Genomic DNA, 23,389 nt, shown 5'->3' with positions numbered 1-23,389 from the left:
ATAGATAGATAGATAGATAGATAGATAGATAGATAGATAGATAGATAGATAGATAAAAGAGTAATCTAAATGGTGACAGAGGGAAATGGGAGAAGTATTCTGATTGTTTCAGTTCCTAAAAAATCTCTGACTTCTCACCTGCCCTGGAGGTGAGCAATGTCTAGCTGTACCAAGTCCGAGCTCCATCTTCCAACCCACAGCTACCATAAATGGACCCTTGAGACTCAGAGGAAGGTGTAGTCTCCACAAATGGTACGTCCACCCCTAATCTGCCTAATTCATGCCCCAGATCTCTCTATGCACACATTTGACTAAGACAAACGCTTGACTTTTAACTCATCTCCACTAACTTTTGGTGTCCAAAAACTGAGACTATAGGAGGTATGCACAACATCAGAGAACTGTGTTGGCTTGCTGACCTTCTGGTGCACTCTTGCCTAGCTTTCATGATGATTCTCTGCCTTTGGCTCTTTCTAGATCAGTGGTCGCCAGCCAGTAGTCTGTGGACCACTGATGGTCCACGAGAAAATATTGGTGGTCTGCAGGGGTTTTGCCACAAATCAACATTGTGGGGGATGTGTACCGCCCATTGTTGTTTCCAGTGTTCCAGCGCGCTGACAGTCAATACTGTTACTGTGCATTGATACCCGGCATCATTGCATTACGGTTCCAGTAAACCGGTTGCTGTGGGAGGCACCAATAGTAGTGCAGAGAGTGGGAAGTGAAAAAGCAGGGGACTTCTAATGGCATGCACTGATCAGCTTGTGGGAGGGAGTGGGGAGCTCAAGCACATGGGAGGGTCCAGAGGTAGAGATAGTCAGCACGGAACATATTCCAGAGGGTAGTATTGGGGGAATTAGTGGTAGGTTGACTAAAGCACATAAACCCAAGGTAAGTATAGTAACAAGTCCTATTTGAAACCCCAGAACACCCAATAGGGAGACAGTATGCGACCGGTCTAAACTAGGTGTCATGTCCACCAATGCCAGGAGTCTAGCGGTCAAGATGGGAGAACTAGAGCTACTGTTGTTCGAGGAGGATTTTGATTTTGTAGAAATTTCAGAGACTTGTTTCAACAGCTCTCATGATTGGCTGGCAACCATTCCCTATATTTCAGGGATAGAGAGGGTAAAAAAGGGGGAGGGTTATGCCTGTATATCAAAAATGATGTACAAGGGAATGTGAGAGATTACATCACTAAGGGAGCAAGCGAGGAGGTGGAATCCTTATGGGTAGAGCTGCAAAGGGATAAAAGGGGAAAGTAATACTGGAAGTATGCTATAGGCCCCCTAACCAGAGGGAGGAGGCCGAGGCATACCTTCTGTCACAATTTGGATTAGCGGCAAGGATGGGAAGTGTCATCATAATGGGGGATTTTAATTATCCAGACATAGATTGGGTGGAAGGAACTGCGCATTCATCTAAGGCTCGCCAGTTCCAAAATGTTTTGCAGTACAATTTCATCGGTCAGATGGTAAACGCACCAACTAGAAACAAAGCGTTACTAGACCTACTGATTACCAATAGTACAGACTTGATCACGAATGTAGAAATATGGGGCAATTTAGAAAATAGCAATCACAGGTCAATTAGTTTCAGTATAAATCAAACTAATAGGAAACATAAGGGGAATACAAAGACACTGAATTTCAAAAGGGCCAACTTCCCTAAACTATGAGCCTTGCTAGAAGATACAAATTGGGATAAAATCTTAGGAACAAAGAACACGGAGGAGAAATGAGTATGCTTTAGGAGCATATTAAATAAGGGCATTAGCCAGTGCATCCCAATAGGAAATACATTTAAAAGAGCTAATAAAAGTCATGGGTGGCTTAACTCCAACATAAAAATGCATTTAAAAGCAAAGGAGAAGGCCTTCAAAAAATACAAGGCTGAGGGATCATCATCAGCATTCCAACTTTACAAAGAATACAAGAAGAAATGTTAGGTTGTAATCGGGGCGGCTAAGATAGAACAAAAAAGGCACATAGCGGTGGAGAGTAAGAAAAATCCAAAGAAATTCTTTAAGTACATAAATAGTAAGAAAGGGAGGTCAGATCATATTGGTCCCATAAAGAATGATGAAGGGAATCTGGTTACTAAGGATCAGAGATGGCGAAGGTATTGAATTTATTCTTCTCCTCAGTCTTCACAAGGGAATCGGGGGCTTCAGTAACCAAAACTGCAATGTTTATCCTCATGACACGTCACAGGAAGCACCCTCATGGCTATCAGAGGACAGAATTAGAAATAGACTTGAAAAACTTAACATTAATAAGTCACAGGGACCAGATGGCTTGCACCCGAAAGGAACTCAGTCAGGTAATTGCCAGACCATTGCTCCTAATTTTTACGAACAGTCTACTGACTGGAATAGTACCAGCCAGGGGCATTGCTAGGTCTACAAAAGATCTGGGGCTAGAGCCCATAGCAGCAAAGTAAAAAAAGTCATACTCTTGGGAGGGCGTACACATGTATATTACATTATATTTTATATATATATATATATATATATATATATATATATATATATATATGTATATATATATATATATATATATATATATATATTATCATTACATCAGGGTCCCCAGAGAGCCTCCCCCATAAAACAGAGTCCCCAGAGAGCCCCCCCCTACATCAGGGTCCCCCTCCTTACATCAGGGTCCCCAGAGAGCCTCCCCCTTGCTTCAGGGTCCCCAGAGAGCCCCTCCTTACATCAGGGTCTCCAGAGTCCCTCCCCCTTACATCAGAGTCCCCAGAGAGCCTCCCCCTTGCTTCAGGGTCCCCAGAGAGCCCCTCCTTACATCAGGGTCTCCAGAGAGCCTCCCCCATACATCAGGGTCCCCAGAGAGCCCCCCCTTTGCTCAAAGTTCCCAGAGAGTTGCTCCTTACATCAGGGTCACCAGAGAGAGGGTGGGCAGTGAGAGATGATGTCATCTCTCTGCTGCCCGTGGCTACACAGTGAGAGCAGAACAGCGGTGATGCAATGCGGGCGGTGAGAGATGATGTCATCTCTCTGCTCTCTTGCCCACCCGACTCTCCGTGCTGCCTGCCCACTCTCCGGTGCTGCCCGCCGCACTCACGGCTTAGCTGCAGAGAGGCCACGGCCATCTCTGAGAGACTCAGGGCTATAGGCCCCAGATTCAGGGCTATAGCCCCAAAAGCCACCCCCTAGTGACGCCACTGGTACCAGCTTATTGGAGAAAAGCCAATGTAGCACCAATATTTAACCTCCCTAACATTAATCCTAAGTGTGGCTCGAGGTGAATTTTCATTACCAAAAGCGGTAACCCCGAGCCACACTCGGGATTGCATCGCAGGATCCAGGCAAAGTTACTTACCTTGTCCCCAGGATCCTGGGATGTCTCCCCGCTGTGTGTGCGGGCTGTGTCCTCCACTCGCTTTATCACAGTGCCGGGCTCCATACCCTGCGAGAGCCGCAACGCATGGGGACGGAGCCCGGCGCCAAATTCAAAATGTGAAAAACACATACAGTACACTGTAGTCTTACAGATTACATTACTGTATCAAATTATTTCACATCCCTTTTGTCCCTAATGCTTTGTTCAGTACCGTGCATGCAGTTTTATATTATATATACTGTTCTTTCTGCCTGGAAACTTGACAATGTCCATAGCAACCAAAAAGTATCCCTTTACGTCAAAAAGTATCCCTTTACGTCAAAAGCGGTTTTAGACCAGCTAGAAAACAGCGATAATAAATTAGAATCACTTACAGAATTGAGCGATAGTGATTCGTGGGGAAATTCGTTATCAAACACTGAAAGTAATGACAGCGACAATTCTGCAACTGAGCAAATTTCAGTGTTTTTGATTTGATTACATTATTGAATAAATTTTACTATTATTAAATTATTATTTGTTATAATTATTTATAGTTATTTATTATATTATAATTTATGATTTTGTGTTTCAATCTTTATCATACATGGGATGTCTACTAGACTCTTGTTTGGACAGATTTAAGTGTGTTATTCCTAAGAATTATAGGCCTACAATATAAAACGCCAAATTTCCATACAATGTACTGCTTTCAGCATCAACAATCTGACATAATCATACCGTGAAGGAGGTTAAAAAAGGGCCAAGTTACATCCCTGGGAATTACAGACCAGTTAGCTTAACATCAATTGTATGCAAGCACTTTTGGGCGGATGATAAGAGACTATATACAAGATTTTAGTAATGACAACGGTATCATTAGCAGTAATCAGCATGGATTCATGAAGAATCGTTCTTGCCAAACCAATCTATTAACCTTCTATGAGGAGGTGAGCTGCCATCTGGATAAAGGAAGGCCCATAGGCGTGGTGTATCTGGATTTTGCAAAAGCATTTGACAGTTCCCCATAAAACTTTACTGTCCATTGGCATGAACCATAGGGTGAGTACATGGATTAAAAACTGGCTACAGGGGGAAGTTCAGAGGGTAGTTATAAATGGGGAGTACTCGGAATGGGCAGGGGTGGAAAGTGGGGTCCCCCAGGGTTCTGTCCTGAGACCAATCCTATTTAATTTATTCATAAACAACCTGGAGGATGGGATAAACAGTTAAATCCCTGTATTTGCAGACGATTCTAAGTTAAGCAGGGCAATAACTTCCGCAGGATGTGGAAACCTTGCAAAAAGATCTGAACAAATTAATAGGGTGGGCAACTACATGACAAATGAGGTTTAATGTGGAAAATGTTTAAAAATGCATTTGGGTGGCAAAAATATGGATGCAATCTGCTCCCTGGGGGGAGAACCTCTGGGGGAATCTAAGATGGAGAAGTACCTGGGGGTCCTAGTAGATGACAGACTCAGCAATGGCATGCAAGGCCAAGCTGCTGCAAGCAAAGCAAACAGAATATTGGCATGCATTAAAAAGGGGATTAACTCCAGAGATAAAACGATCATTCTCCCACTCTACAAGACTCTGATCTGGCCACACCTGGGGTATGCTGTCCAGTTCTGGGCACCAGTCCTCAGAAAGGATGTACTGGAACTGGAGAAAATCCAGAGAAGGATTTAATAAAGGGTCTGGAGGATATTAGTTATGAGGAAAGGTTACGAGCACTGAACTTGTTCTCTCTGGAGAAGAGACGCTTGAGAGGGGATATGATTTCAGTGTACAAATACCGTACTGGTGACCCCACGATACGGATAAAACTTTTCCACGTAAGGGAATTTAATAAGACATTCACTAAAATTAGAAGAAAAGCGATTTAACCTTAAACTGCGTAGAGGGTTCTTTACTGTATAATCGGTTAGGATGTGGAATTCACTTCCACAGGCAGTGGTTTCAGCAGGGGGCATCAATAGTTTCAAAAAACTATTAGATAAGCACCTGACCAGCCACAACCTACAGGGATATACAATGTAATACTGCCATATAATTACACACATACAAGTGATACTCGAAAAATTTGAATATTGTGCAAAAGTTCATTTATTTCACTAATGCAACTTAAAAGGTGAAACTAATATATGAGATAGACTCATTACATGCAAAGCAAGATAGTTCAAGCCGTGATTTGTCATAATTGTGATGATTATGGCTTACAGCTCATGAAAACCCCAAATCCACAATCTCAGAAAATTAGAATATTACATGCAATCAATAAAACAAGGATTGTACATAGAACAATATCGGACCTCTGAAAAGTATAAGCATGCATATGTACACAGTACTTGGTTTGGGCCCCTTTTGCAGCAATTACTGCCTCAATGCGGCGTGGCATGGAAGCTATCAGCCTGTGGCACTGCTGAGGTGTTATGGAAGAACAGGATGCTTCAATAGCGGCCTTCAGCTCTTCTGCATTGTTCGGTCTCATGTCTTTTATCTTTCTCTTGGCAATGCCCCATAGATTCTCTTTGGGGTTCAGGTAAGGCAAGTTTGCTGGCCAATCAAGCACAGTAATCCCACGGTCATTGAACCAGGTTTTGGTGCTTTTGGCAGTGTGGGCAGGTGCCAAGTCCTGCTGGAAAATGAAGTCAGCATCCCCATAGAGCTTGTCTGCGGAAGGAAGCATGAAGTGCTCCAAAATCTCCTAGTAGATGGCTGCGTTGATCCTGGACTTATTGAAGCACAGTGGACCAACACCAACAGATGACATGGCTCCCCAAATCAACACAGACTGTGGAAACTTCACACTGGACTTCAAGCATCTTGCAGTGTGTGCCTCTCCATTCTTCATCCATACTCTAGGGCCTTGGTTTCCAAATGAGATGCAAAATTTGCTCTCATCAGAAAAGAGGACTTTGGACCACTGAGCAACAGACCAGGTCTGTTTTGCTTTAGCCCAGGTTTGTTGTTCAGGAGTAGCTTGACAAGAGGAATACGACATTTGTAGCCCATGTCCAGGATCAGTCTGTGTGCGGTGGCTCTTGATACACTGACTCCAGCCTCAGTCCACTCCTTGTGAAAGTCCCCAACACTTTTGAATGGCCTTTTCCTGACAATCCTCTCCAGGCTGCGGTCATCCCTGCTGCTTGTGCACCTTTTTTTTCCCACACTTTTCTCTTACAGAACTTTCTTTTAACCACTTGAGCCCCGGACCATTATGCTGCCTAAGGACCAGAGGTCTTTTTCCAATTTGGCACTGCGTCGCTTTAACTGCTAATTGCGCGGTCATGCAATGCTGTACCCAAACGAAATTTGCGTCCTTTTCTTCCCACAAATAGAGCTTTCTTTTGATGGTATTTGATCACCTCTGCGGTTTTTATTTTTTGCGCTATAAACGGAAAAAGACCAAAAATTTTGAAAAAAAATGATATTTTCTACTTTTTGTTATAAAAAAAATCCAATAAACTAAATTTTAGTCATACATTTAGGCCAAAATGTATTCGGCCACATGTCTTTGGTAAAAAAAATGTCAATAAGCGTATATTTATTGGTTTGCGCAAAAGTTATAGCGTCTACAAACTAGGGTACATTTTCTGGAATTTACACAGCTTTTAGTTTATGACTGCCTATGTCATTTCTTGAGGTGCTAAAATGACAGGGCAGTACAAAACCCCCACAAATGACCCCATTTTGGAAAGTAGACACCCCAAGGAAATTGCTGAGAGGCATGTTGAGCCCATTGAATATTCATTTTTTTTGTCCCAAGTGATTGAAAAATGACAAAAAAAAAAAAAAATATTTACAAAAAGTTGTCACTAAATGATATATTGCTCACACAGGCCATGGGCCTATGTGGAATTGCACCCCAAAATACATTCAGCTGCTTCTCCTGAGTATGGGGATACCACATGTGTGGGACTTTTTGGGAGCCTAGCCGCGTACGGGACCCCGAAAACCAAGCACCGCCTTCAGGATTTCTAAGGGTGTAAATTTTTGCTTTCACTCTTCACTGCCTATCACAGTTTCGGAGGCCATGGAATGCCCAGGTGGCACAAAACCCCCCAAAATGACCCCATTTTGGAAAGTAGACACCCCAAGCTATTTGCTGAGAGGCATATTGAGTCCATGGAATATTTTATATTTTGACACAAGTTGCGGGAAAGTGACACTTTTTTTTTTTTTTTTTTTTTTTTTTTTCATAAAGTTGTCACTAAATGATATATTGCTCACACAGGCCATGGGCCTATGTGGAATTGCACCCCAAAATACATTTAGCTGCTTCTCCTGAGTATGGGGATACCACATGTGTGGGACTTTTTGGGAGCCTAGCCGCGTACGGGACCCCGAAAACCAATCACTGCCTTCAGGATTTCTAAGGGTGAAAATTTTTGATTTCACTCTTTACTGCCTATCACAGTTTTGGAGGCCATGGAATGCCCAGGTGGCATAAAACCCCCCCAAATGACCCCATTTTGGAAAGTAGACACCCCAAGCTATTTGCTGAGAGGCATGGTGAGTATTTTGCAGCTCTCATTTGTTTTTGAAAATGAAGAAAGACAAGAAAAAACTTTTTTTTTTTCTTTTTTCAATTTTCAAAACTTTGTGACAAAAAGTGAGGTCTGCAAAATACTCACTATACCTCTCAGCAAATAGCTTGGGGTGTCTACTTTCCAAAATGGGGTCATTTGGGGGGGTTTTGTGCCACCTGGGCATTCCATGGCCTCCGAAACTGTGATAGGCAGTGAAGAGTGAAATCAAAAATTCACGCCCTTAGAAAGCCTGAAGGCGGTGCTTGGTTTTCGGGGTCCCGTACGCGGCTAGGCTCCCAAAAAGTCTCACACATGTGGTATCCCCGTACTCAGGAGAAGCAGCAGAATGTATTTTGGGGTGTAATTTCACATATTCCCATGGCATGTTTGAGCAATATATCATTTAGTGACAACTTTGTGCAAAAAAAAAAAAAAAAAATTTGTCTCTTTCCCGCAACTTGTGTCGCAATATAAAATATTCCATGGACTCGACATGCCTCTCAGCAAATAGCTTGGGGTGTCTACTTTCCAAAATGGGGTCATTTGGGGGGGGTTTGAACTGTCCTGGCATTTTATGCACAACATTTAGAAGCTTATGTCACACATCACCCACTCTTCTAACCACTTGAAGACAAAGCCCTTTCTGACACTTATTGTTTACATGAAAAAGTTTTTTTTTTTTGCAAAAAAATTACTTTGAACCCCCAAACATTATATATTTTTTTAAAGCAAATGCCCTACAGATTAAAATGGTGGGTGTTTCATTTTTTTTTTTCACACAGTAATTGCGCAGCGATTTTTCAAACGCATTTTTTGGGGAAAAAACACACTTTTTTAAATTTTAATGCACTAAAACACACTATATTGCCCAAATGTTTGATGAAATAAAAAAGATGATCTTAGGCCGAGTACATGGATACCAAACATGACATGCTTTAAAATTGCGCACAAACGTGCAGTGGCAACAAAATAAATACATGTTTAAAAGCCTTCAAAAGCCTTTACAGGTTACCACTTTAGATTTACAGAGGAGGTCTACTGGAAAAATTACTGCACTCGATCTGGCCTTCGCGGTGATACCTCACATGCATGGTGCAATTGCTGTTTACATATGACGCCAGACCGCCGCTTGCGTTCACCTTAGCGCGAGAGCAGGGGGCGACAGGGGTGCTTTTTTTTTTTTTTTTTTTTTTTCTTTATTATTTTTTTGCTTTTTTAATCTTACTTTTAAACTGTTCCTTTCATATTTTTTTTTTTAATCATTTTTATTGTTATCTCGGGGAATGTAAATATCCCCTATGATAGCAATAGGTAGTGACAGGTACTCTTTTTTGAAAAAATTGTGGTCTATTAGACCCTAGATCTCTCCTCTGCCCTCAAAGCATCTGACCACACCAAGATCGGTGTGATAAAATGCTTCCCCAATTTCCCAATGGCGCTATTTACATCCGGCGAAATCTAAGTCATGAAATACTCGTAGCTTCCGGTTTCTTAGGCCATAGAGATGTTTGGAGCCACTCTGGTCTCTGATCAGCTCTATGGTCAGCTGGCTGAATCACCGTCTGCATTCTCAGGTTCCCTGTTGAGACAGGAGAGCCAGAGAAAAACACGGAAGACGGTGGGGGTGGGGGGGGCATTCCCTCCCACGGCTTGTAAAGGCAGTCTAGAGGCTAATTAGCCACTAGGATTGCTTTTACATGAAAGCCGACCGCTGGCTGAAAAGAATGATACCAAGATGATACCTAAACCTGCAAGCATCATTCTGGTATAACCACTCAAAGTCGTGAATGGCGTACCTGAAGACAAAAAAATGGTTAACAATGGTTAACAATAAAGCACAGTAAACAGTAAAGTATAAATAATTACATACCTGAAAAACAAACATGATAAAACATAATAACAATAACAATAACAATAAAACATTGCAGAATAGAATACAGTAAAAAAGAGCAGAACAATAGAGAGAGAGAATAGAGAGAGAGAGAACAATAAAACGACAACTATTTTTTTTTTATTTCATATTTTTTTTTTTTTTTACACTTTTTTTGTAACTAACTTTTATAACGGTAACCGGTTCCAGGTTCGGGTCTCTCAAAATGCGATGGCATCTTGGGAGACCCTGTGAAAGTGTGCCTAGTCTGTGCAATGCTGTACTCTACGCTAATACTCAACTAGTGAATGGTAGCGTTCAAAACATTCACCAATGCAAAGACCAGGATTGTCAGGACAGGAGGGACAATAATAGCGGGTGTCACGCCTATATCCGCGCTTGCTGCAGACACAACATCTTTTTTGGGGGGTTCGCTGGGTAGGGGTACTCGGGAGGACATAAAGAAAATGCCTCTCATGCAGCCGACTGCATTTGGTTGGGGATGTGAATGGGGGAAGTACGGGCGCTGCAGAAGTGGTGGGTTCCCAATTAGGATTGGCGAATGCAGCAGGAAGGGCATTATGGGCACGACGGGCCTGTGTTTGTCTTTTTGGTGGCAGCGGGACACTACTTGTGCTTGCCACCTCACCAGCTTGAACTGCACTTATGGGACTCGCCACGTCACCACGTGTTACTGCAGTGCTGGTTTGACTACGACCGGGGTGTACTAGGCCGCTGGTGCTTGCCAGTTCCCCAAAACGCTACCAAAAAACTGTTAGCGATCGCAGGGATCAGGCCTGACTCTGCGAACGCTGCAGTTATGCGTTTAGTGTTTTGTAAGTGACAGTGATCAATCGATACTGCACTTGGGTGGGCTGGGCCGGGCGGAGGGGCAAAACGCAGGTGCTAGCAGGTATCTGGGCTGATCCCGCTAACACTGCGTTTTTGGGAACCCTAAACTGCTGGTGACGCTAGTATAGATCTGATCGGATCAGATATTGATCCGTTCAGATACTATACCACTAAGGGAGGCGTATGCTGCGTGCGTGGGTGTTAGCGGTACTGGCGCTAACCTGACGCTGCCTGGGGCTGGTGCTTGCCAGTTCACCAAAACGCTACAAAAAAAACTGTTAGCGATCGCAGGGATCAGGCCTGACTCTGCGAACGCTGCAGTTATGCGTTTAGTGTTCTGTAAGTGACAGTGATCGATCGATACTGCACTTGGGTGCGCTGGGCTGGGCCGGGCGGAGGGGCAAAACGCAGGTGCTAGCAGGTATCTGGGCTGATCCCGCTAACACTGCGTTTTTGGGAACCCTAAACTGCTGGTGACGCTAGTATAGATCTGATCGGATCAGATATTGATCCGTTCAGATACTATACCACTAAGGGAGGTGTACGGTGCGTGCGTGGGTGTTAGCGGTACTGGCGCTAACCTGACGCTGCCTGGGGCTGGTGCTTGCCAGTTCACCAAAATGCTACCAAAAAAACTGTTAGCAATCGCAGGGATCAGGCCTGACTCTGCGAACGCTGCAGTTATGCGTTTAGTGCCTTGTAAGTGACAGCGATCGATCGATACTGCACTTGGGTGGGCTGGGCGGAGGGGCAAAACGCAGGTGCTAGCAGGTATCTGGGCTGATCCCGCTAACACTGCGTTTTTGGGAACCCTAAACTGCTGGGGACGCTAGTATAGATCTGATCGGATCAGATATTGATCCGATCAGATACTATACCACTAAGGGAGGCGCATGCTGTGTGCGTGGGTGTTAGCGGTACTGGCGCTAATCTGACGCTGCCTGGGGCGACGCATATCACCGCCGGGTGATCAGGGGGCTAAACCTTTATTCGGTAATAAACGGCGGGTGCCCTGACACTATAAAAAAAAAAAAAACTAACCAGCGTCAACCGTAACGGTTATACGGTGATCAGTGGTGAAAGGGTTAACTAGGGGGCAATCAAGGGGTTAAAACATTTATTAGGTAGTATATGGGGGTCCCTGTCGCTATAAAACGCTGACGGCGAACCTAAATATTTACCTCACTAACTAGCGTCACCAGCGACACTAATACAGCGATCAGAAAAATGATCGCTTAGCGACACTGGTGACAGGGGGTGATCAAGGGGTTAAAACTTTATTAGGGGGGGTTAGGGGGGTACCCTAGACCTGCAGGGGGGTAACAGTAACTGTGCTAACACTGTAACTGTCACAAACTGACACAGCAGTAATCAGAAAAAAAAAAAAAAAACTGCTGGTGTCAGTTTGTGACGGGGGGGGGGGTGATTGGGGGGGGATCGGGGGGCGATCGGGGGGGGGATCGGGGTGTAATGTGTGCCTGGCATGTTCTACTGTGTGTGTGTGTGTTAGTGCAGTCACTCACATGCCGTCTCTCCTCGGGCCGGAACGGAAACTACCGACCCGAGGGGAGAATACATCACTTCCTTTGCTGCTGTTTAGCATACAGCAGCAAAGGAGTGTTCCCATTGGCCGGCGGCGATCGCGAGGGGGGGGCCACGAACGGATGGCCTCCCCCTCGTCTCTGATCGCCGGGGGACAGAACGGGACCGCCTCGGGCGGCGGGGGGGGGTCCGATCGGACCCCCCACCCGCGGAAGGCAAATCACGTACCCTGTACGTGATTTTGCCTGTCCGTGCCGCCTTGCCGACGTACATCGGCGTGAGGCGGTCGTCAAGTGGTTAATGTGCTTTGACACAGCACTTTGGGAACATCCAACTTCTTTTGCAATTACCTTTTGAGGCTTTCCCTTCTTATGGAGGGTGTCAATGATGGTTTTCTGCGCAACTGTCAGGTCAGCAGTCTTTCCCATGATTGTGATTCCTACTGAACCAGACTTAGAGACCATTTAAAGGCTCGGGAACCCTTTGCAAGTGTTATGGCTTAATTCGCTGATTAGAGTGGGACACTTTGAGCCTAGAATATTGCACCTTTTCACAATATTCTAATTTTCTGAGATTGTGGTTTTGGGGTTTTCACGAGCTGTAAGCCATAATCATCACAATTATGACAAATCACGGCTTGAACTATCTTGCTTTGCATGTAATGAGTCTATCTCATATATTAGTTTCACCTTTTAAGTTGCATTAGTGAAATAAATGAACTTTTGCACGATATTCTAATTTTTCGAGTATCACCTTTAGGTTGGACTTAATGGACTTGTGTCTCTTATCAACCCCAACTTCTATGTAACTATGTAACATGGCTGGATAAGGAGGTGAGATCCAATGAGTATGTGTAAGGCAGCAGTGTGATACAGAATGTGGAGGGGGGGTCAGAGAGCAAGGGCATTGGGTGTATAAGGCATGTAAAATTCATGTTAGTGGTCTGCAGGATTCAAATTTGTGAGTTTAGTGGTCTGTGAGGTCCAAAAAAGGTTGGCGACCACTGTGCTAGATAACTGATTTGAAACAAATATGCTCAGGTGTTCTTACTTTATATATTACTCGCTTGTTCCGGGTGAATAACCTCATAAAGAAAGTATTGAAGTCAAAGTATTGACATGACAGCTAGACAACTAGCAGGAGGAGACCAGCACCAGCATCCCACACATCTCCTAAAAGACAAATCTCCAACTGTCTTTTGTTATTGCTTATCATTTTAGACTGCAAGTGACCTTTTTGTGATTGCTCTGTATGCTTTTAGAATTATTGCCATACTCATCTGAATAATAAAAACATGAAAATATGTAACAAAAAAAGCACAAAAAAAAGCTGATCGTACATTCATGAACCCCGGTGACTCAAGTTCAGCCAAGCTCAAGTGTAGAAAAGATGGGTATATTAAATAGAACTCCTAGTGAATTGCTGCTGATAGCAAATGTCAGACCATCCGCCCACAGCTAATGTTCAGTACATTGAATAAAAGAGGAATAAATTACAAGCCATTAGCTTGTCTGAGATGCAGTTTCAGGAAGCCTATGTCCCCGTTCAGCTTTAACTAAGTGAAGTAGTGCACAGTGTGAGTGCCTGGAATGACTTTGATACAGAAGATCTGGGATAAATGCCCTTCAGCAACACAACCCTGTACAATGAACAGAACTGCCGCAGACACATAACTGTGCACTTATTTGCAGACTTTTGAGACGTGAATATTTCTTGAAGCTCTACCACAACTTTGAAGAGTGCCTTTGAAATGTTACCAACTGCTGCTTCCCATAAAAAGGCCTGACATTTTGGTTTTGGGTGGGTTCTGATGGGCGGAATCCTTCTATATCACTGAAGATTTCATTGATCCTTGAACTTCCAATGCTTCTTACCTGCAGCAACTATTGTGGTAGTTACATGCTCCCACTTGGATTTTGTGTATAATTTCTTAATGAAGTCAGTTTACTTTTAATACAGCGGGGGAACAAGACTTTTAGGCTGTTAGAATTTCAGAGATATAATAGGATATGATGGTAGCTGATATTTAATTTTTAAGTGGATAGACTCTTTAGAACATGTGTCAAACATAAGGCCCGCAGGCCATTTCATGTGGCATCCAGGGCTTTTTTTTCAGCTGGAACGTGGTGGTGCCAACCGATGATCTCCCTGCAAGTGAGAGAGAGGGGGGAGCCACCTACACTGCTGGGAGGTACTAGATCCGGGCTGAGTAGGGGAGATGTAAGGAAGCTTTTTTTGGGGGGAGGGAGATACGGGCTGTGGATGGATGGAGGTGGGGGATAGGGAGAGTGATGAGGTCAGAGCCGAGGAGGAGGGATTTAGACATCCTGTAAAAGAGGCTAAACCCTGCACTTTGTATGTAGCGCATTCCTCAACCGTGCACTCTGTACACAGCGCACCCCTGAACTCTGCACCCTGTATGTAGCACACCTATGAACTCTGCACTCTGTGCATAGGGCACCCATGAAACTGCTGTATGTAGGGCACCCCTGAAACTACACTCTGTACATAGCGCACGCCTGAACTGCTATACATAGGGCACTCCTAAACTCTTCACTATATATGTAGCGCACATCTGAACTCTGCACTATGTACAAAGCACATGCCTAAACTCTGCACTATATACATAGCGCACACCTGAACGCTACACTATATACGTAGCGCATGCCTGAACTCTGTACTATATACGTAGCGCAAGCCTGAACTCTACACTATATACGTAGCGCACGCCTGAACACTACACTATATACCTAGCGCACGTCTGAACTGTACACTATATACGTGTCGCAAGCCTAAACTCTGCACTATATACGTAGCGCACGCCTGAACTCTACACTATATACGTACCGCACACCTGAACTCTGCACTATATATACGTAGCACACCCCTATTTATTGCCCTTTTAAGAGCCTCCCACTGATTGGCCACACCCACCGTTCAATCTCATTCAGCAGGGGAAGGCGTGGTTGAGTTCCTGCACCTATTTTCTGAGAGGAAAATAGGTGCAGCGATGACCGCCGGCCACGAGCGATCGTGACCAGGAGACACAGAACAGGGACAAGTGTGTGTAAACACACACTTCCCTGTTCTGTTCTGACAGGAGTGACAGATCGTGTGGTCCTATTAGCTAGGAACCACGATCTGTCACTTCCTGTAGTTAGTCCCTCCCCCTTCAGCTAGAATTACCTCCTAGGGAACACAGTTAACCCCTTCACCGCCCCCTAGTGTTAACCCCTTTACTGCCAGTGACATTTTTACAGTAATCAATGCATTTTTAATCGCACTGATCGCTGTATTAATGCCAATGGTTCCAAAAATGTGTCAAAATTGTCCGATGTGTCCGCTATAATGTCGCAGTCACGATAAAAATAGCAGATCATCGCCATTACTAGTAAAAAAAAAATAATAATAATAATAATAAAAATGCTATAAATCTATCCCCTATTTTGTAGACGCTATAACTTTTGCGCAAACCAATCAATATATGCTTATTGCGATTTTTTTTCAAAAATATGTATAAGAATACATATCAGCCTAAACTGAGGAAAAAAATTGTTTTTTTTATATATTTTTGATGGATATTTATTATAGCAAAAATTAAAAATAATGCGTTTTTTTTTTAATCAAAATTGTCGCTCTTTTTTTGTTTATAGCGCAAAAAATAAAAACTGCAGAGGCGATCAAATACCACCAAAAGAAAGCTCTATTTGTGGGAAAAAAAGGACATCAATTTTGTTTGGGTACAACGTCGCAAGACCGCGCAATTGTCAGTTAAAGCGACGCAGTGCCGAATCGCAGAAAGTGCTCTCGTCAGGAAGGGGGTAAAATCTTCCGGGGCTGAAGTGGTTAATGTAAATATTATAATTACCAGAACATAAAGGGGAACTAAAATCACAAAATTTTTTTTTTTTTCCTGATTTCAATATTTAAAAGCAAATACTACATTCTGACCACTAGATGGTGCTTACGATCATACAAGATAATGATATTACACAGAATTTGGCAAGTTTTGTTGCAGCTGTGTGGATGTATGTCACATTCATTCAGCAAACCTTTTACACATAGGCATCCAAGTATGTTGTTTCTTTCAATAAATGCTGTTCCATGCCTGCCAGTAAAGTGCTTGTAATTGCCCATTTTAGATAGATTTTTTTTTTTTTTTTTTTTTAGGTAAATGTTTTTAAACTGTGATTTTATATCTGTTTCCTTAGATAAATGATCTTTGCTTTACTAATAAACATTTTATATATGACAAAATATCCCCAGAACACTTTGGGTTATCCAAAGACACAGCAGAGCAGTATGCTTTCAGGATTCATTTGTCTCATTTAAAGGGGTTGTAAACCCTTAAGGCTTTTCACCTTAATGCATTTTATGCATTAAGGTGAAAAACATTCTGATAGCAGCGGGAACCTTCTGCACCCCCCCCCAGTCGTCGCCCCCCCCCCCCTTTTACTTACCTGAACCCGATTGTTCCATGGACGGTGATGAGCACAACAGCTCCAGTCACTGTCTCGGGTCCTCATTTGATAGATTGATAGCAGCACAGCCATTGGCTCCTGCTCCTGTCAATCAAATACAGTGACGCCGAGGACAGGGCCAAGTCCTGCTGTCTGTGTCAATGGACACAGCAGCAGGACTCGGCAGTGCGCCCGCACGGGTGTCCCCATGGAATGCGCCTCTTTGAGGGGGCACTCGATGTGGGGAGGAACCAGGAGCGCCACTGGGGGACCCCAGAAGAGGAGGATCGGGGCCAAAACCCCTGCACAGAGCAGGTAAGTATGACATGTTTGTCATAAAAAAAAAAAAAAAAAAACTTTAAACCTCTTTAAGTCCTGAACAGCAATGGGCTCTGAAGACTTGTTGGGGTTGATTTACTAAAGGCAAACTGACTGTGCATTTTGCAAAGTGCAGTTACATTCTGCAAGTGCAGTTGCTCCAGAGCTTAGTAAATGAGGTGAAGTTTCACTTTACAAAGAATACCCAATCACGTGCAACAAAAAAAAATTTTGCTTGCACATGATTGGTTGATGGAAGTCAGCAGAACTTCTGAGCTCTGGAGCAACTGTGCTTTGCAAATATGTTGTCAGTAAATCAACCCTGTTGAGTCCTATAAGCAAAGGCTTCTTTCAGCACAGAAAAATTGGATGCTGTGCTGTGTGAAAAGAGCTCCACCTGCTGGCTGGATAGAAGACTACATACAGGATTTAAACAAGAAGTATGGGTTGTTTTTTTTTTTTTGCTAATCATACTTACTACGGTGGATGGAGCATCAGACCGATGCTACAGCTGTCCCCCGGCGTCTCTGCACTTAGAATCGAGCCACCGAACATCGCCGATGGCTCGGTTCTCACTCCTCCCCGAGCAGAGCGATGCTGACTGTCAGTTAGCATCGCTACTAGTCTGCTTCTCCACGCTCATTGGAGCGATGAGCTGTGGAGGGGTGGGGATCAATCAAAGCATAACAATTAAAGAAATAAACGACAGTAATGAAACCTGATAGCCTTACCCAGCATTGTCAGCACTTAAATACACCTGCCTGTGGCTTGCTTGTTCCCTACATTGGTCAAATCTAGTGGTATTAAAAAGCGGCAAGATGTATTCACCAGTGAAGGTGAAAAATCATAAATGCGTGGTCTGACGCTAACGTGTAGTAGCAATATAAGTTGTACACTATAGCCAAAGGTTTGTGAACATATAGGGGTTGATTTACTAAAACTGCAGAGTGCTAAATCTGGTGCCGCTCTGCATAGAAACCAATCAGTTTCCAGGGTTCTTTTTTTTGCCAAAGCCTAACTGAACAAGCTGAAGTTAGAAGCTGATTGGCTACCATGCACAGCTGCACCAGATTTTGCACTCTCCGGTTTTAGTAAATAACCCTCATAGTGTAAATTTTTTTTATTAAAAAAAATCACACAAACATACAGTTCATTAATAAAAACATATTTACACAAAAATAAACAACTACTAAACAAAAACAAGCGTGCTTACATCAGCAAGTAAAGAAAACCGTTTCCTGACAAGATTACAAGGAAAGAAACATATTTTAATGACAACTACAAACCCCGAACCTCAACTTAAACACAATCCAAGCTAAGAAACATTTTGAGATTTAATCGCCATCAGGATGTGATTCCAAACCCCCCCCCCCCATTAACCCCTCCCTCCACATCATTCGCCCCGACTTCCACATCATTCACCCAGATTTCCACATCATTCACCCCGACTTCCACATCATTCACCTTGCATTCTGCAACAGCCACCATCATGCCCTTCCCACCTCCCCCTCCACCATCATCCAATCCATCCCTCACTCCACCTGCACTTCTGCTACGCCGAGCAGGAGGGGTTGGCACCACCATACACGCTGGTTCAGCACCCTCCACTGCCTTCACTACACTAGGAGAAACAATAGGTGCAGAGACTTGACAACCACACTTTCTGACACTGACTGGGGAACCACAGACTGGGGGGACACTGACACCACAAAGGGCCTCACAGACACAGATTCTAATGGGACAGAGACACTAGGATTCCCTGGTACAACCTCCGCCAACCCAGACTCTTCTCTATTCAGACGGAAAAATTCCTCCACTAACTCTGACTTATTGTGCAAAGCCTCAGGGCACCGGCTATAAGGGTGACCAACCTTATCACATAGGTTACATTTAATGATGTTACAGTCCCTGGCCAGATGCCCCAGTTCCTGACACAAAGAACACTTCTGTTCTGGACATTTAGAGGAGAAATGTCCCTTGACTCCACATTTATGGCACAGCTTAGGTTGACCAGGGTAGAAGACAGTAATCCTATCTCTACCAATAAAGGCAGAGGAGGGCAAATGCTGGACCTCATTCCCACACACACTCAACCTCATTGACACTGACCACCCACCTCTCCAGATTCCTCTATCATCCTCAATCTTTTTTAGGGGACACAATGTTTGACCAAACCTCCTCAACCAGACCCATAAATCCTCGGGGGGTATAGACTCATTCCTTGTCAGGATAGTCACATTCTTAATCAAGCGCTGTCGTGAGACAACTTTGGGGACAAGCCCCGTCCAGTCCGGCTGGTCCCTATATACTCCTCATAGTGTATGTTCCTGTAATGCCAAAAACTTTCATCACATTTATATTTCTTGCTTTCAAATCATCCCTGGTGATTCTACGAGCAAGGTGTACCCACAGGCTTTTTCTGGGGTGACAACTCTTACTGAATTCAACTGCCATGTTGTCACCCTTACCTGTGTGCTCCCTATGTGCACTATAAGCTGCATACTTGCATACATGTGACGGCACAGATTCCCGAGTGTGCACATTCCTTTACATTATTACACCCCCCCAACCTATCCAATTGGCTTTTGGTAGGGGAGGCTTTGATCATGCAATGGGAAAACAGGGGCAGCCGCTGGTGTTGTTCCCCCAGAGCATAGGAAATGATGATGAGATCCAGAGTGACAAAGTGTGATGGTGGACAGCTGTGATAAAGAATTTAAAGTATTATTAAACAGTGTTGTGTCTTTTTGTCTTGTAAGTTGTTTCTGGCTAGCGGTCTTGTGAGAACTATCATTGCATGGACACAACTCTTTTGTGTTTTTCCTTTGATGTGTGTTCATTCTTATCTTCACATATGTATGTCTGAAATGCACTAAATATTATATTCTTTTGCAGTAAAGTCAGCAAAACAGAATGGGAAATGAAAAAGTTTGACAAGGCCATTGGGTATGTGAACTACTGAGAACAAACTTTATGTGTTTTTACCGTTTTGTAAAATGTTGATCCATCCACAATTGATAATTTGATTATGGGTGAATACTGATGATCTAAATCACTAAGGCATAGGCAGCCCATAGATGATACAGTTTTTTTTCATTTAACCTACAAGTTGAACAAAAAAACTGACTTGATCTCCCCCCCCCCCATCCGTACACTGAATGTGAATGTGGGAATCCTTCTCACTGAGCTATTGTATTCTGACAGTGGGGGGACTTCCCGCCAATTAAAATGTTCTAATGAGCATTGCTGGCTATAGCCTGCAGCGCTGATCAAGCAGGTAAAATCCAACAAGATGGTTGTGCAGAAGTCGACTTCTGTACAACCTCCCTACCCATACATGGTTCGAAATTCAGGTGGTTGTAAAGCCTTAAGGTTTTTCCCCATAATGCATTCTATGCATTAAGGGAAAAAACCTTCTGTGTTGCAGCCCCCTCCAGAGATGTGGCACCAGCCTCTCTCCTCATTGCACAGATTGATAGCAGCGGGAGCCAATCAAATTCAGTAACACGGGAGCCAGGGGCGGGGCCGAGTCCTGCTGTCTGTGTCAATGGATGCAGCAGCGGGACATGGGAGCGAGCCTGTATGGGTGACTCCATAAAAGCGGCTTTCCATGGAGGCACACGTTGAAGAGGAGGGGACTGGCGTACCAGCAGGGCACCCTAGAAGAGGATCGGCGCTGCTCTGTGAAAAACAATTGCACAGAGATGGTAAGTATAGGCATGTTTGTTATTTTTACAAAAAAAAAAAGGGTTTACAACCCCTTTCAGCCCGTCCCTGCTAAACCGGTCAAATTTTGATCCATGTATGGCCGGTTTTAGTTTACCTTTGCGGTTTGGAGATGGCTAAAAACCTTCAGATGAACAACACTTTTACCACTCCTCCTAATGCTGCAAAGGCATTCTGTGGCCTTGTCAAAAGTGATCTCCACAGTCACGTTCGGTGGACATTACCACCTGCTGAACGCAAACTATTCAAGTGAATTGGGCCATACCGCAACTACGTGCAATGCAAGGGATTAAACAGGTGGTGAGGAGGCAACATAAGGGGGTTGATTTACTAATTAAAACTAGAGAAGGCAAAATCTGTTACAGCTGTGTATGGTAGCCAATCAGCTTCTAACTTTAGCTTTGACAAAAAAAACTTGAAGCTGATTGGTTTCTATGCAGAACTGCACCGGATTTTGTAGTCTCCAGTTTTTGTAAATCAACCCCAATGCGTCCTCACTACCTGTCAAACCCCCTCTGAAAAGTGATCCACCGGAGATCTCTCTTCAGTGAATGAACCATGTATTAACAAGCCCTCATTGTTCCTATATTCCTTGTTCATTCAGTGGTGAGGTATCTTCTCTGGTGAAATATCAATATTCTATATACTGACCCTTTGTTGAAGCTGTTAAAGAAAATAACAAATATGTGATACACTGTAGAATATAATAACTGTACAATAAATTGGCAGGAGAAAATGCAAATCCCTAGTTGCTAGAAGTCCACAATTAACTGTGAGTTGGGGCTGTTGATATAGTCTACGAGTATCAACAGGGCTCACACAAACCATAAAAAATAACACAAGTCAGGGGTGTATATAATGGGGTTGATTTTCCAAAGGCAAATAGACTGTGCGCTTTGCAAGTGCATTTGCACTAATTTTCCCCAGAGCTTAGTGATTGTTGTGAAGCTTTACTTTCTAAAGAATACCCAATCATGTACAAGGAAAATAAAAAATGTCATTTTTGCTTGCATGTGATTGGATGATGGAAAGCAGCAGAGCTCCACCACATTCACTAAGCTCTAGGGAAAATGAATCGAAAGCCAGCCGTAGACGGCTCGAATCTGGGTCAGTTTAGCAGGGACCAGCCGAGATTTGAACCATGTATGGGCAGACTGATTGTACCCAAGTTGACTGATCAATCAACTTAGGTACAACCAGCCTGTCTAATTTTTCATGCGATTATTGCCAGCAGCTATTACAGCCACTAGCAATAATCACTGTGTGTTCTCCTGGCCAGGATGGCTCCCACTGTTACGCACTATATTAAACGTGACTTGTAACATCCATATAAAAGGATCTTATTTTGTTCTATTGTTTGGTTCCCCCGAGTCTTGAAGATGGGTCAGATTTTGTAAAAGTTAAAGCTCTGTGTACCCTGCACTTATATATATGAGCCCCAACACTTACTTTTTATTTAACTGTATTTTTTTTGCAGTTATTCATTTGCCATAGTTGGGATTAACATTACTGACCTGGCCTACAACCTGCTGATAAGTGGGGCCCTCAAGACTCATATGTACAATGTGGCCCCTGAGGCTCCATCATTGCATCATTTCCAGCAAACATTCTGTAAGTATTTATTTTCCTATTCCACATAATTTTATATTTGGAAATATTATTATCAAACCTTTTATCACATCTGGTAGATATGCCCGGTGGTTCAGCAATACTGGGTGGATATTTTTTCACTTCTCACCATGTTGATGGCACACAGATCTTCTCAAGACTCAATTTCAACTTATGGTTCTTAGCCCCACTGCTACTAAGCAGACAATCAGTAGATCTTGGAAAACCACCACTCTTTCTTTAGCTGAAACAAGGTCTAGAATCAAACAGATTTTGTACCATGAGAAAGTGGGGACTAGGCTGTCTGACACAATGGAGAAGTTCTCAGCTTCTGGTACCTTTGGTTCACACATTCTCTTCCTCAAGACTCTGATGCAGGCCTCCGAGGGCTTTAGGTGGGGTCTGATCGCAGCCCTATTTACCAATTCCCTCTTTCCTCTCTCTTATCATTCGTGTTGTCCTCTACCCCCCTTGCAACTTTGCAAATTTTTCTGGATAGACCACAAACAGTCCAGTCAATGTGACCTGTTTTAGGCTCCTTTCACACTTCTGTGACTTGGGTCTGACTTTTGAGACCCTAAGTTGCAGGACATTTTAAATTCAGTGTATTTCTATGAGAGCCATTCCTATTGATACTACCAAAGTTGCTGCAACTTCAGAAAAGGTTCCGGCACTACTTTGGTCCGCCTTGCGATGCCCTCCCACATAGTACACTTGCAGGCCAGGACTCCTAAAGCGATGTCAGGAGGGAGGGACTAATTAGGGAACTTCAGATACCCATAGGCTCAGGAAGCGATGCAGCCTATAGCCTAGAGGCTGCTCCTCCTCCTGCCGCCTCCTCAGCCAATTGGTGCACAGGGAGATCTGTCCATCCCATTCATTAAAACTTCATTGTGCGATCTTCCTGTCCTGGTGCAGGCACGGGACGAAGCAGCTTTGAATGGAGCTCCTGAGCAAACTGCAATGATTGAGGTGAGGAAGAGTTTTGTCCCAGTAGTAATAAAGGCAAACTGGGGAACTGCTAGAAGTGCCTGTTACTGTGCAGCCCGTGCTCCCTATTAATGGTTTTTCTCCTTTTAATAGCACTCATTGTAATGTCACCTATATTCCTGTCCTTTGAACGGGGTAAACGTA

The 23,389-nt window shown here is 43.7% G+C and overlaps 1 protein-coding gene across 3 annotated transcripts in view; it reads left to right on the top strand.

Annotated features, from left to right (window-relative positions):
* The window catches only part of ELMOD1 (ELMO domain containing 1), a 214,171-nt gene that overhangs the window by 177,664 nt on the left and 13,118 nt on the right, over nucleotides 1-23,389 (top strand). For all 3 annotated transcript variants that reach the window (XM_073613140.1, XM_073613137.1, XM_073613139.1), the window contains 2 exons: nucleotides 19,817-19,867; nucleotides 22,125-22,258. In XM_073613140.1, coding sequence (XP_073469241.1) covers nucleotides 19,817-19,867; nucleotides 22,125-22,258 — 185 coding nt within the window. The remainder of the gene's footprint in view (nucleotides 1-19,816; nucleotides 19,868-22,124; nucleotides 22,259-23,389) is intronic.

The sequence above is a fragment of the Aquarana catesbeiana genome, linkage group LG02, assembly GCF_042186555.1.
Source record: "Aquarana catesbeiana isolate 2022-GZ linkage group LG02, ASM4218655v1, whole genome shotgun sequence".
Lineage (NCBI taxonomy): Eukaryota > Metazoa > Chordata > Amphibia > Anura > Ranidae > Aquarana > Aquarana catesbeiana.
The sequence above is the reverse complement of the archived record's forward strand: the minus strand, read 5'-3'. Positions and strand labels throughout refer to the sequence as shown.